We start from the raw sequence: 15732 nt of genomic DNA, 5'->3' as shown, positions 1-15732 counted from the left end.
GAATCTACAATTTTCATTGTCATGAAAATAAAGAAAACTCTTTGAATGAGAAGGTGTGTCCAAACTTTTGGTCTGTACTGTATATAAATCATGTTCCAATTAATTTACTTGCAAAAGGCCTGACAATAATTGTTTTTATTTTTGTGGACAGTGATACGGTAGATATCTTCTCACAGGAAACTTGCCACTGTCTTATGAATTTTATAAACAGGATATTATGTGTTGGGTAGTTTGCTAGTGTACAAGATTGCATTTACACTGCATGTTCATTTTGACCAAAACTTAGTAAATGTGGTTTTGCTATTTTCAAGGTTAAGTTGAAATGGAGGTGGGCCATATTTCACTATTAGAGCAGCCAGAATGTCAGTATTAGTTAGTACATAATCTGTTATTATAGGCTTAGGTTGTGTGGTTTGGATGGTGTCTGAGGTTCTGCTGAGAGTTTGTCAGTGGGCTTTATATGGTAACATGCAGCTATGTTAACCACAAATCTCTGCATGAATCAAGACGGAGGGCATCTATCTGAACGTATGCAGTTTAAACTGCATGTTAAGCAAATTAGAAGATTATAGAAGATCAGTTTTTGCTGTAGAGGTGATGTACAATGATCCCCAAAACCTGGTTTTCCAGATTCATCACAAAAAGCATTTTCAGGAGCAATGCATGAGCTCATAACATGGTGACCCAAATCAAACATAGATGGATAGACAGATGAAGAGACAAAATTAGGGAGGGAGGAAGTGAGAGAGAAAGAAAAAGAGAGAAGATCTGTCTGTTGGCTGAATGAGCACCTCCTTTTAGTTTGGCCACAGTCCCCTCCTCCTTGCCTCAGATATAGAGTGTTTTTAGAAGCAGCAGAGTCCATCAGAGCCGGGTGTACAGGAGAGCGCACTGTCAGGATATTCCATCCTTACGCACGCGCACACACGCATACACACTCTCTCACGTCTCCCTCACGCACCCGCACATGGAGTACTATTGGACCCACCTACTCTGGATTCTCTGGAGCGTGATGCCAGGTGAGTTTGTATGTGAATGTTGCCTGTTTTCAATTAAAATATTTTAAAAGAGGCAAAGTGGAAATGCTCCATTGATACTACAAAATACTTTGCAGCTTGAGATGAGACTTTAGTAAGTACCATGGATTTGATTTGTGTGCAAGGGATTGTATCCCAGTGCTATGCATCTCCCATGTCTGCTTTCCAATGTCAGGCACTTTTAAATTGACCTCCTTTGATAGATGGGGATGCTGGATTGGCTGTGGAATGGTTGGAGTTTACCCTTGCTCCAATTTTCATCATAGCACTTGCATACTTTGAAGTTAAAGGCGATGTTATCAGGAATATATTGGGAGTTCATAGTTTACGGTTTCTGGGAAAGATCTGGTGAGCAACCAGATGAAAGTTTACTTGTGAAAGGACACTCTTGACAGAATATTCAAGTACTTTGGTAGTTCAATGCTGTCATGGGTCAAGAGTTCCTGGGAAAATTGAAACCAAACTTGCATTTCTGTCCATTCTTGTCATATGTTAGGTCTGTCAATCTGCCAAATGAACAAGATAATTAAGAATATATATATATATATATATATATATATATATATATATATATATATATATATATATATATATATATATATATCTAATGTATAAGTGATATAAATAACATTTGTGTTGCTATGTGCAAACACGATTTTTTGTGGTTAGTGTGTTGCTCATCTTGACCAGCTGCCAGTAAGCCAGCTGTGAACCAGGCCAACTTTAATCAAGTTCAGCAATGTAAACATTATACTAGTACAATACTGTCTGTTGTACTGCTTTTAGCCTTTCTCTGGACACATCTGGCGCACATCTAGAACTTATTTGTAATTTATCTTTGTTTTTTTTTGTTTTTTTTGTAGCTAATGACCTAATAAATGTGGCCTGTATCAGATACTCATCTGAATGGGTGACACTCTTAAAATGACCTGAATTCACATACACTATGGCTCATTGCAAGTGCACACTCATGACAAAATGTTTCAATGGATTGATGTCAAAACTGCCGGAAATCCAACCTGTTAATAGAGAACAGAAGGGCTTAGCGGTGGCTCTTTTCCTCACAACCAGTAGGTAATGACACTGATTTACATTTCACAAACCTTCAGTACAAACAAATGCTGCTCATTTTCAGTAAGTGCTCTGATGGATTCAATGAAGACAGGTTTAAACTAGCGACTCCTGAGTTTTGGAGTCTTTTTAAGGATTCACTAAAAGAACTGACTAACATGATTCTGTTCATGAATCAGACTACACAGCTTGTGCTGTCAGTTTGTTTTAGTGTGAAGCTTGCAAAGACAGCTCAATGACAACTCAATAGAAACATTTGACACTACATTCAGGCTGAAAACTCACATTCACAACAAGGTTAAATATCTCTTTTGCTTTGGTAATGGAGATAACTGCAATACAAACAATAGGTGCATATGTTGGTTGAATATTGGTCCACTTTCTTCTGGCAATTGCTAGTTTTGAGGCAGATTAATGGTGTAACAAACAACACTGCAAAAAAATGGTTTAGAAACATTTTACACTCAGAAAGTTATAGGAATTTTCACAATTAGAATGAAATCTCAACACATTGATTTAAGTGTGATTTTGAAATACCTTTATTTTAATTTTTTATTTTTCTACAGTGCATCTACAGTATTTATCTGTCATGCAGTTAGCAAGAGAGGTTTTGCTCTGCCACAAACAGTTATTTTATCTGGCCCTAGATCTTAGTAGCAGCTGATTTACATTGCAATAAAACATATTTTGATCTCAGATGCTTCTACCTGGAATACTACTTTGGAAATAATAATTATAGAATAAGGTTATTTTTTGCGGGTGAGGAACTCCAGAGCTAGTGAGTAATGCCTGACTGTGGTGTATATCAGTCTGCTGATGCCACGTGCCTCACGGGTAGTTTACTTTGGCCACAAACCCAGATGCAGGCCACCAGGCTCATCCCCTGCTAGCCATCTCTCAGCAGCCCTTCAATGAGCTTTCCAGACAACAGAGCTCACAGCTGGAAAGTCAGCATGAAATGAGCAATGTCTGGTCATTTTACTCTTGATCTGTGAGTGTAACAATGTATATCTTTCCCTGAGGTGCAGCACATACAGTAAAAGCATAAAGCCCATGAGATCTTAAGCAGAAGAGCATTTCAAAGCAATGCATTTCCGGCATGTGGAGTTCATTAAAAGCCAATCTGCTGGCCCATAATCCTCGCCAGTGGGCATCAGTGAGGCTCATTAGCATCAGGGCAGTTTCTCACGTAAATATTTGCGAAGGAGGGGATAGACGACTGAGGGGTAAGCAGATGTTTAGAGGGGGATGTCTGTCACATGTTGGCTTGTACACAGCTGCATGTTCAACTGAGGCCTTGGTAATGAATTAGTATTGGTAGTTTTCTTTGGTGGCATTGATGTGGGTTTTGATTATGAATTAGATTTTGATGGATGGTTTGTGGTGGATGTGCCCTACATATGGTCTAGCACTAGCTCAAATGTTTCTTTGAAATGTTTTGATTTTAATCATGACCTGGGTTAACCTGATCATGATTTCAGAGTCCTAGCATGTGGCACTGATGTTTTTAAGAGGTTAGTCAGAATATATTGCAGCTGCAGGCTGTAGCTGGAATTTTGTTTTGAATTTTGTGCCACTGTTAAGTTATGCATCCTTTTTGACAAAAATAAATTATGTATGTAGCACGTATCAGGCATGCTTAATCAAGCATGTAGCTTTACTAAAATAATTTCCTCAGAAAATCAACAGGATGTAGCACTATTTTGCATCTCTCAAAACATTATTATTTTCATTACAAGATATTCATACAATTTTCCTTCAGTTAGAGTTTTGGGTATTTAGTGAAGATGTAGATTTTATATGTAAAAGATGCTGCCTTTAATGACAAGGCAATGGCGAGATATAGGGGAATGAGACCAGAAAATGACGTAGGCCATCTTCAAACCTACATCCCTGTGAACAGCTGCTCATATAGCCAGAAAACATGCATCCTTCCTGACTACTATGCCATGGTTCTGTCAAGCTCTGGCAAATTGTTAGTCTTGGTGATGCATGGACATTCTCATAGACTGGTGCTTCTCTGTCAGTATGACTGTGGTGTGGCTCCTGTAGCTTGATTGTGGTCCAAAAGCAGCTCAGGCCTGGCCTGGACACAGAGCACAACCCTTGCAGCCACTGTACTGAGGTTTATTTATCTGGGCAAAAGAATCCACACACAGGAAACCCACTCTATAGGATCTGCTGATATTACAGAGAATATTAAAGTGCCTGCCACGTTTGGGCTTTTAAATGGAAACTAGAACTTTTCTACTCCCCCTTTTTTCTCATTTTTTTCCCTTAGGTTTTTTTCTCTTTTTTTAAGGGTAAAGCTGTTCTCAGCTGGTGTCTGGGACAGTTTGGTTTCAGTAACAGACTGGATGCCTTAGATGTGCATTTAAGCTCTTTGGAAAAAGTGATCAATGACTGTGGGAGAGAATTTAGGTTTTAAAAAAAACTTAGAAAAAGGTAACATTATCAAGAATGATCACAGGTATTATTCAGCTTTTCTTCTTTGCTGGTCATCTGACTGATCTATTTTTAGATTCATGTATGCAAGGCTCTCATTTTGTTGACTATTTATAAATGAGGACTTCTGAGGGAACGTTTCGGAATAAGATCAAAAGGTTCTGGATGTCTGCACTGTGTTGCAATTAGTGCAACATCATGTTGCCATGATACAAGTAAATTATATGTTTTCATATAAGTAACTATTTGAGTTTATATGTAATTAAATGAGTTCAAGCAGTTAATTTAATGCTTGATCTCTGCCAGTGCATCTTTTTTCAGGAAAGAGGTTTTCGTCTGATATTCAACAAAGCAGGAGGCAGGTGACAAACAGCTTTGCTTATATAATATTTAAACTACTGTTCAAAAGTTTGAATAAGTCTGATGATAATAAGTCTGTTTTTGTGAACCAGGATCAAACTGAACCTCTTTATATGAGCTTTCATTGCTGTTCACAGTGTGATATACAGTTCTCCTGCTACAATAATACTGTACGTCAGTCACTGGCAGTGTCACTCACAACTCTTCATCACTTTCTGTGAAAAGCAGTGACCAAAAATGAGGCTAGGAAAAACATGTGGTCCACATTATTCCCTGTGCATTCTTGTGCTTGAGCAGATTAATGTGTAAAAATGCTTTTACATCATCTCCAACACTACAGTAGCATGTCATCATTCATTCTTTTGTCTACACAGTGAATGTGGGAAAGAGAAAAAGTGTGTGTGTGTGTGTGTGTGAGAGAGAGAGAAAGAACTAATAGCACTTCACTTCTCTTCCTCTCCCCTCTACTAAGAGGAAGATCTCTTCATCTCATTCATCAATCATCTGCAAGATATAATACGATGAATGGAAACTGTAGTAACAGACATTATACTTATCAGCACTGTCATCAATAAACTATTTAATTTTAGCTGGTGACAGCTGGAAAAAAAATTATATATGTGATTTTTTTTTTTTTGAAAGACTTTTTCTTTTAATTGAATCCAGAGTAGATGGATGTTTTTCCTCTGGTTTTTCCATTGGTATAGAGGCCAGACTGGAGGCAAGGTGACCTGGGGCCACCAGAAAGAATCAACCTTTTATAAGATCCCATTGTATGTTTTTTTGCATCCTTGTCTTTTTATTTTTATTTTTTCAGTTTAGGTGTGTAGGGATATGATATCCATATGCTGTTGTTCAGGGTTCAAAGCATAGATTAACAGAGTAATTCAATGTAATTCTCAGATAAATTAACAGTTGTGTTTACACTTAGATCAAAGCTTTTTATATTTATAAGTTCAAAACTTGCTTTAGATTAATTTTAAGAGCCATGCTTCTGAACACTGATCTTTATGATATGGGGTTGCCATCATGTGATGTTCTAACTTGAGAAGACCATCTCTGTACTGTGCATCTTATGTAAAAATATTTGCCAAATCACTAAAAACCTGTATGACATTAGTTCTTTCTTCTGTAGAAATCAAAAGAAGATATTTTGAAGAATGTTTTACCTGTTTTTGTCCATGTAAATGACAAGTCAGTGGGGTCCAAAACAGAACTGGACCTTCACAGAAAGCGAAACAAAAATAAAACCTTGGGACATTTTTCAGCGTATCTTCTCTTGTTATGCACAAAAGAAAGTAAGTTTGGATCAACTTGAAGGTGAATAGTGAACCAACTTGAAGGTGAAAGTCAGTTTTTGGTGAATTATCCCTTTAATTAAAAAAAAAATATATATATATATATATATATGTAGCTTAAACAGTCATCTTTCTCAGCCTTTGCTTCGGGTTAAGCCATAATTATGTTGCTGACAGGAAGCAACTTAAAAGACAAAATAGTCTTTGATAGTCTTGACTGAAATTGAACCTGCCTGTAAAAGCTCTGTGATTCAGATGTAGCTTCCTTAACTGCTGTCTTTCTGTGACGGACAGACTGTCAGATTTTGTTGTGATGACTGACAGCTTCATTGTTTAGTCTCATCCATAATGAGGTCCAATAGACCTGTGTCTCCCGCACCAGAGTCTGCTGACAGAGTTGAAGAGTGTCAGGTCGAGCAGTGGAAAGCGTGCAGGCTTTCTCCACGACTGTGAGCATAACACTGATTATGAAGGCTTTTCAGCAGGAGACCTCCATGAGTGTGTTTGTTAATCCAGTGACCAAGATCTTGTGTTCTTTGGGAGTCTGTCAGAACATAAACAGAAGCCATAAAGGCATGTGTAAATAGAGGCACCTTTGAACTTTGATGGAGACAAAACAATTAAAGTTGATAGATTCATTTCCATTTAAGACCTGCAAAAAGCCCAATTAACACTGCTGCTCAGTCATCTTATGCTGGGTACACACCAAAAGATAATCCGATTTTGGGCCGATTTCCCCCCTTCCGACAATCCTAGCTGTGTCCCGATTATCTTGATGGTTCTACAGATTATTTTATCATATTTTCCCTTGGTGTGAGGTGTGTTAAGATTGTCCGAACCTTATCGGAAGAACGTCGGAGACCAGATTCATTGTAGGTTGTAACTCAGTTTTGACGAAATAATTATTGCGTTTGGCTTGCAAGCAACAACCTACTTTTTAAAGTGCAAAATATTGCAAAAACAAAAAAAATCAATCTGTTGTTTGCTCTCTGTTTGTCTGTGAGTTGTTTAGAAACGATACAAATTACATATAGTGTTCATGAAAGGAAACTACTGTTTAGGACTCTGGCAGAGACTCAGTTTAGCCACAATTAAATTTTGCTTAGTTTTGGGTCATTGTTGGAGCTCCTTGGCTCGTAGAAGCTATTGCCAGTAAATGCAGTCTTGTGTCCAAGCATGCTGTGGATGGTTCATATTAAAATTGTCTGTCTCTTTACAGGGTTCCATGTCTGTTTCAACATTGACACCAGAAATCACAGGATCATAAAGGGCCCCAGGCAGACACAGTTTGGCTACACTGTTCAACAGCACGTAGCTGGAGGACAGAAGTGGTAAGAAGCACTTCTAAGGGCTTTTTCTGTACCCCTTCATCCCATAATGTACTCCCGCTAAAGAGAGCTGATTTCTTCAAAATATCATAAAAGATGAATTTTTGGTAACACTTTACTTAAAGCCTTTATGTAGGCCAATAATGCATTATAAAAGTAGTTTTAATGTATTAATTATGCTTTGTTATTTACCTCAGAATGCATTGTACAATCTCATGAATAATTGTAACCACAGTTAATGCATTATAACACTTATCAATGCAGTTACACTACGGATTTTAAAGACAGCTGTAATTATTTACGACAAGATGTAATGTATTACAATCTACATTATGAATAATTATATATAATGCATTATAAAGTGTTATAATGCATTAAGAAGGCTTTAAGCATTACCAATTTTAATTCAAAAACATTCTATTATGTTCTATAAAAGAAAGAAAACAGAATTAGAATGACATTGGCGAGTAAATGATTTGAATTTTTTCAGTGAACTATCCCTTTAAGACTTTAAGACTCAAGGTTAACCAGAGGTTAAGGTTAAGCAGAGAATCTTGCTCCCTGCATTTTCACACCTTTGTAAGATATCAAACGCACTTTAATTGTGCGATAAATCATAGTCTTATTGACATTCATCTGGCAAAACAAAAAGTGTTTCTGTGTGTCCAGGTCTTGAAGGAAGTGCCATTCAGAAAGATGTCCAAGAAAATATTGAATTTGTTTTTCATTGCATCTCCCAAATCAACAGTAGATCTCATTGCCTCAGTTTTCATAACAAGCAACTTTACTGTAGATCTCTTCTGAAAGGAAAATCCACCAATGATGCTTTTACGGGCTTATGAGAATTGAAAGGAGTTTAACATTTATCGTTTATCACTGTGATGTCATCATCTCTCTATGCCTTGGCAATTTGATTCCAGTCTGGCAACTCAATATGTCTTCTTGGCCACAGCTCACCTGAAAACCAGCCCAGAGGTATATATCGCTGTGTGTGTGAAAATAATAAATATGCCTGCAAAGAAAAACTTTTATCCATGTAATTCAGCTGAGGTAGGTGTTAATATACCACTCATGTTGGTTTGATGTAAGCATGCAAGAGAATCCAGCTCATTTGCTTCTATTCATAATGAGGAGAGTTTTCCACCTTTTGTGCCTGAGTTCATATAAATAATATATATATATATATATATATATATATATATATATATATATATATATATATATCGCATTCCCTAGATAACGGTTAAATGGCTCGGTCTGTAGTTTTAGCTGTGAGTGTGTTGTCAGTTTAGCTGGACTGATGTGGGGTGATATCAACAAAGACTTTCTCAAGTGAGCGGCTGCCAAACAGACCCCCTTTCTGTCTCTGCCCCATTCACACAGCATCTGCAAACCATTAACAGGCCAGAGGAAATTTTCAGTGTGGCATGTGTGCCTGGCTTGGCTCTTGTGTATGTGTGTGTCACTTTTATTTTATCATATATGCAAGTTTTTGGGGTGGGAGATGTGAATTGTGTGTTGTGAATATGCACTTAAACAACATTCACAAAACCAAACTCAGAGACATGCACATCAACAAATACTAACAGATTAACTACACACAAAACCAAGAGATACTGTTTAAAGGCCCAATTACATGAACTGAGTCAGATTTCACAATACAGATCTATTTTAAACAGCAGTAAACAGTTGAATGTGAAATCTTTTTATGTGTGCGTGATAGAAAGACAGATCATTAGGGAAAGTGTGTTGTGTTTATGCTGACATGACTTTAGGCAGTAGGAGAGGAAAAGCTTTTTGCAGGAATTGGCAATACACAGTAGCTAATCACCTTTATGTGGTAAGGCCACCTCAGAGTGTTTGAACAAGGGAAACATTTGGACACTGCTTGCTATTTACTTATGCATCTGTGTACTGGTGCTCTTGCACAGTTTGACTCAGGAAATGTCTTGATTAGCACAGTCAGATCCTCAGAGGAGAATGTTTAGTCCAAAAAAGTAAAGGAGTCTAGCTGTGTTTCACCTCTCTCACAACCCCGAAAGCCTGTTACAGTGGATAACACACATTGCATTCACTCTGACAGTTCAAAGTCTCTCTCATGCAAGTTTCAGTGCAGAGTACTTACACTATTATATTCAGTGAAGTGACTGTTTTGACAGGGGTCCATAGAGACTTGTTTCTGAGGCTTGAGCCATAGTCACTTGCCCTCAAATGTTTTGACATTATACTGGACTAAGGGTCCATTAGGGATGCATTAAGTTCCTCTGTATAACTTACTGTTTGGGCCACAAAACCTTAAGTGTCAATTTTTCAAAATTGAGATTTATATATCATCTGAAAGCTGAATAAATAAGCTTTCCATTGATGTATGGTTTATTAGGAGATACAACTATTTGAAAATCTGGAATCTGAGGGTGCAAAAAAATATAAATACTGAAAAAAATTGCCTTTAAAGTTGTGAGTCGCCTTTAAATGAAGTTCTTAGCAATGCATATTACTAATCAAAAATTAATATAAAATGTTGATATATTTACAGTAGGAAATTTACAAAATATCTTCATGGAACATGATCGTTACTTAATATTCTAAAGATTTTTGCCATTAAAGAAAAAGTGATAATTTTGACCCATACAAGGTTTTTTTTTTCTATTGCTAAAAAAATAACCCCAGCATACTTAAGACTGGTTTTGTGGTCCAGGGTCAAACACACACACACACACACACAGATACACACACACACACACATATATATATATATATATATATATATATATATATATACCCGCGGTCCGGACGAGAACCGCACCTGTAAGTTATGTGTAATAAAGTAGAATGACACAGGGAAAAAACATGAACACATGTAGAAAGGGAGGTGCAAAAAGGCATGGAAAGCCAAGACACCAGCTGAAATTTATCAGTAATTTGAAAGCAATCCTGCCTCTTGTCAGCGGAAATTAATATTAGATAGTTCAGTCCCAACACTGACAGTACCAGGATGATGAAGATAAAACAAGGGTGGACATTTCGGCAAGACAATGATCCCAAACACAGCCAAGGAAACTCTCACTTGGTTTCAGAAAAAGAAAATAAAGCTGCTAGAATGGCTTAGCCAATCACCTGACTTTAATCCAATAGAAAATTTATGGAAAGAACTAAAGATCAGAGTTCATAGAAGAGGCCCACAGAACCTTCAGTATTTGAAGGCTGTTTATGTGGAAGAATGGGCCAAAATCACACCTATTTTTTTATTTTTTTATTTTTCATTTAACCAAAAACTGGATAATTGAACTCAAACACAGAGAAGCACTAATTAACCCTCATGTAGTTTTCCGATCTTTTTGACCCAAGATGATTTTCTTTTTCCCAAAAATGCTGGTTAATGTTATCACTTTACACCAAAACTTACTGACTTTGCTCAAACAGTGTATAACAACTGATTATAGCATCATTAATCGTAGCTTATTCACCTTGGTTTTGAGTGAACATTGCCAAAATTATCCACACATAATGCTTTTTTAACTCAAAACCTGAGATAATCATATAACATGTTTTCATATCTCAATATCATCCAGAGAATGTCTTATGATGATGATGATGACAACAAAAGACTATAATCCAATTAGTCCTTTTTGACTCTTTCTATTTGAATCTGGCTATTTTCAAAATAGAAAAACAATGTACTTATTAAGGCATACAGCAAAGTATATACTACATACTATTGTTTTAACTAGTATACTAGTATAGTTTTTATATAACTGTAAATATAATTATAAAATGATAATTAATATTACACTGTTGATTATAATAGTGTTCCTGTAGCTCAATTGGTAGAGCACTGGTTGGGGGTTCGATTCCCCGGGAACACACAGTGTTTGGAATAACGGCGTTTAAAAGAACGGCGTTAGGTAACGACGTTATTTTTTCAGTAACGGGGTAATCTTACTAATTACTTTTCCCGTCGTTACAACGCCGTTAACATTACTGAACGTTAAATGCGGTGCGTTACTATGCATTGATTTAATAAACTATCCGAGCGCACCCCTGGCTCACACAGCTAGTGAGGAGATGGGTTAATTGATAACGAGATAAGCGATTATGATTGGCTAAGGTAGAGTCATGTGTTTCATGGTAGCCAATCAGAGCCAGTGTTTTTACACACATGCAGGCACACGTGCCAGCGGCGCCAAACACACACAAACAAACACACACAGCAACAGCTACACGAAGATTCGCAGCAGCAGCAGAAATGGCGAGTCAGGAGCAATCCGATGAAAAGTTAGCATTTTCAAGGTGGAGATATAAGCACTACTTCAAATTCATTGTGGTCAAAGGCAAGAACGTGCATGTAATGTGTACATGTAATGTGTGACACACGCATCTACAAAGCTAGTGGCCAAAACCACTTTTCTTACAAAGATAATACTTGAAGTGCAGGATAAAACTCTTGCTGTCTGTTGACGTGCAATAAATATCGAAAGTTATGTACGAACACCTGTCTGTTCTACTCATTTCAACTGACTTGTGAAAACTGCAAAAAAAATAAAAATTCTTTGACATATAGCACCTTTTTTTTTTTTTTTTCAGTAATGCAAATAGTTACTTTTCCTGGTAAGGAGTTACTTTTATTATAGAGTAATTCAGTTACTAACTCAGTTACTTTTTGGAACAAGTAGTGAGTAACTATAACTAATTACTTTTTTAAAGTAACGTTCCCAACAGTGGGAACACATGATAGGTAATAACTGATAGCCAGAATGCACTGTAAGTTGCTTTGGATAAAAGCGTCTGCTAAATGCATAAATTTAATTTTATTTAATTTTATTTAATTTAAAATGAGTCAACTGTTAAAATGATATGTTATAGTTGCATGGTATTTCAAACTACTTCATTTCTCTTTCACTTTGTCTTACTCTTTCTCTTTTCCTTTCTCTGTCTTTTCTCTCGGGTGCAGACAGGGTCCTATCACAGCAGCATGCAGTGGCAAGAGGTCTTATCCAGTTTCAGAGGCACAGAAGGGGTTTAGGAAAATGGGTATAGAAAATGGGGGAAAGGGGTTGGCAAGACACATCAGCTGTGGTTACTGCTGTTGAAGGCTGTGGAAGGGAGTATGTAGTTGTTGTTCTCTCATATTTTTCTCTTTGAGTCTTAACATTATGTTAACATATGCATTTTATTTCAGGTCAGCACACCAGGATTGTTTGAAACACGTTAACAATGCATGTTCCAAGAAACAGGCATTACCCTGCATGCTGTGTATTGGAACATTCTCAAAAGTTTCTACCATGTAGCAGATACATAATGCATGTCCTGATTTTGCTGAGTTAGATGTGTTCCTAAATGAAATGATGATGATGATGATAAATGCAGATCCAGCCCCATACAGCATTCATTGCACAAATCATATGGAACATGTGGGAGTTTGGGGGCACAGGAAGTTTTCATGGGTGATGAATATTTGAACTATTTCAGGAATCTGTTGTTTTGGTGTACAGGACTGCTGTGTTTGGCTTCTTTGAAGTATGAATAATATGTGTTTGTGAATGTTTCATTTTGAAAAGTGCATGTTTTACACTTATTTGTATTTTTCATTCTGTTTTGCAATGTTTTCAATTTACATCCTCTATACCAGGGGTCATCAACTATATTTGTCAGAATTTTTCTCTGCAGACACTGTAAGGGCCGGATACTCGTAATATAAAATAAAATTCGAATTGTATCGTAATATGTTATTATTTGATATACTAATTCTAATTCCAAATGTATGTTTTTTTTTTTTTTTTTTACATATTACCTGTACTGCAGCGAGCCACCAGGGGGCGATAGCGGTATTTATGCTTCATATTTGTGAGGCTGTCAAGCTGTCCATCACTGTCACATCCAGGTCGTAGTTTGTGGAGAACACTATAGAAAGGCCTTCTGAATATATTTAAATGAAAAAATGGCACTCTTAAAGAGCCTTAAGCGAAAAGTTGATTCAGAGAACCGTAGTTTTAATGAATAATGGACTGATAAGTAGCCTACGTATTCATAGTGCCTACTGTTAGAAATGGTGTACATGTGTGCCTCATTTGCTTTTTTTTTCTCGTTAGATTTAAAAATAAATAAATATGGAACGGACCCGAATATTCGTTCGGTGGGTTGGTATTCGATTTGAAAATTTGACATTCGAATATTATTATTATTATTATTATTATTTTTTTTGCACACCTGGGATCCCCCGCGAAACGGTTCTCATTCCCCCTTGAATAAGGCCGGCGACACACTGGCTGTGTGAGCGTCTCAGCTGCGTGGCGTGTCCGTTTTTATTTCGGCTCCCATTTAACAGGTTGGAGTTTGCACACTGAGACACGGGTCTCAGGCGCGCTCGAGCCACGCGGAAAACACGTGCATGCTAGAAATAGAACCGACGCGTGTTCCAGCAACGGGAGTGTTCTCTGGCTATAGCGCAGAACAGCGGGGTTTGTATGGACTGAAGTGCATGTCTGAGCTTGTGTTTTGTTGCTTTGACATTGTGGAAAATAGAATAATAGAGACAAAATGTATTAGCATTTTTACCCGTTATTATTAATCTAAATTAATCTCGTTTTTAATTTAACTTAATTTCGTTTTTTCTTTATTTAAATTTCGTTTTTTCTTAATTAAATTTCGTTTTTTCTTTCATTTAAATTTCGTTTTTTCTTTAATTTAAATTTCGTTTTTTCTTTAATTTAAATTTCGTTTTTTCTTTAATTTAAATTTCGTTTTTTCTTTAATTTAAATTTCGTTTTTCTTTATTTAAATTTCGTTTTTCTTTATTTAAATTTCGTTTTTTCTTTATTTAAATTTCGTTTTTTCTTTATTTAAATTTCCTTTTTCTTTATTTAAATCTACCCTTACTGTGCCAATTTGTTAGTCAGAAAAATATTAGACTACCTTAAAAGTATTGCTTAATTTAATAGACTTGTGTGTGTGCGTTTTATAGTGCAGTGTCCGTTCTTGGACCAAGCCCTGCCCGCGTGAGGTGCGCCGCTTCCCGCTCGCGCTGTTCTGGGCTGCGTTTCCCAAAAGCATCGTAAGCCTAAGTTGATCGTAAAAACGATCGTACGATTGATCTTAATATTACGGTCTGTTTCCCAAAAGCATCGTAGCTTAAGTAGCACTTGAAAATCTTCGTAGATCTACGAGTGCTCTGGAGTAATCGTACATCCCCAAGTGCATCGTAAGAAGACAGATTTATGAGGACACCTGCAGGACAACCGGCAGATTACCCCTCTGGGCTTCTTCGTAAATGGGTTACACTTAGCTTCCTCCGGGTCAAAAAAGACCGAAGCCTTAAAAATGTAACTTTTTTTTTCCCAGGAAAACCAATCAAATATATTTTTGTTCAATAATATTTTTTGTATATTATTTAGAATTTTTAAAGATTTTTATGATACTTTGCATTAATTATATATTTTTTATGAGCAATTTTTTCCATTAGAATTAATATATATATTTTTATTTTATTTTAATTTTAATTTTTTTTCAATAAATGCACCATTGCACATCAAAATAGAGTGCAGGCCTAAAATAAAAAAAAATTCAAGTGAGAAGAGCGCCATCCAGTGGCTTTAAAATATAATAAATGTGTGTAATGTCCTGTAACCGCCTATAGGCTGCCATAGCTTTTTTTTATTTATTTTTTTTATTCCCATTTGGAAAGAAAAAAAATCGAATTACTAAGCAACCACTGAATGGAACAACACAATCTATATATCATTTTAAAGCTTAGGATCTCAGCTTTTTAATGCATCTAATCACATTTATTAACTCTTAACGAGTGCTGAGTAATCCCTCTAAAACCGAGTGTACCGCCAGCAGGCGCCACCTAGCTGCGAAAATATTCATTACCATATTTTTCAAAAATATTGCCTTGATTAACACAAAGTTGATGTCATTTGAAAGCTTAGGGTATGACCTTTACAGTGAATGTATCCACTTTGAAAAAATCTTAAGTATTGCTGAGTTATTTGGTGATAAATACAATTTCTTTTTTTTTCATAATCTATAAAATAATGTACTGCAATGTGTCAAAAACATCATACAGCTCATGAAACATTCACAGATCATTGAAAATGGCACTTCATTTTTTACAGCATATTATTACAATTACAATGAGCCTAAAATTAACATAATCTATTGCTTTTATGACTAGATATTCTTCATGGAGAAACA

The 15732-nt window shown here is 36.4% G+C and overlaps 1 protein-coding gene across 2 annotated transcripts in view; it reads left to right on the top strand.

Moving 5' to 3' along the window:
* Positions 1-875: 875 nt before the first annotated feature.
* LOC132121312 (integrin alpha-11-like) overlaps positions 876-15732 on the top strand; it is a 50517-nt gene continuing 35660 nt past the window's right edge. For both annotated transcript variants that reach the window (XM_059530608.1, XM_059530600.1), the window contains exons 1-2: positions 876-1019; positions 7431-7542. In XM_059530608.1, coding sequence (XP_059386591.1) covers positions 968-1019; positions 7431-7542 — 164 coding nt within the window. In that variant the 5' untranslated portion in view covers positions 876-967. The remainder of the gene's footprint in view (positions 1020-7430; positions 7543-15732) is intronic.

Source organism: Carassius carassius, chromosome 3, assembly GCF_963082965.1.
Source record: "Carassius carassius chromosome 3, fCarCar2.1, whole genome shotgun sequence".
Lineage (NCBI taxonomy): Eukaryota > Metazoa > Chordata > Actinopteri > Cypriniformes > Cyprinidae > Carassius > Carassius carassius.
Note: the sequence above shows the minus strand (reverse complement) of the source record. Positions and strands in the feature narration are given on the sequence as shown.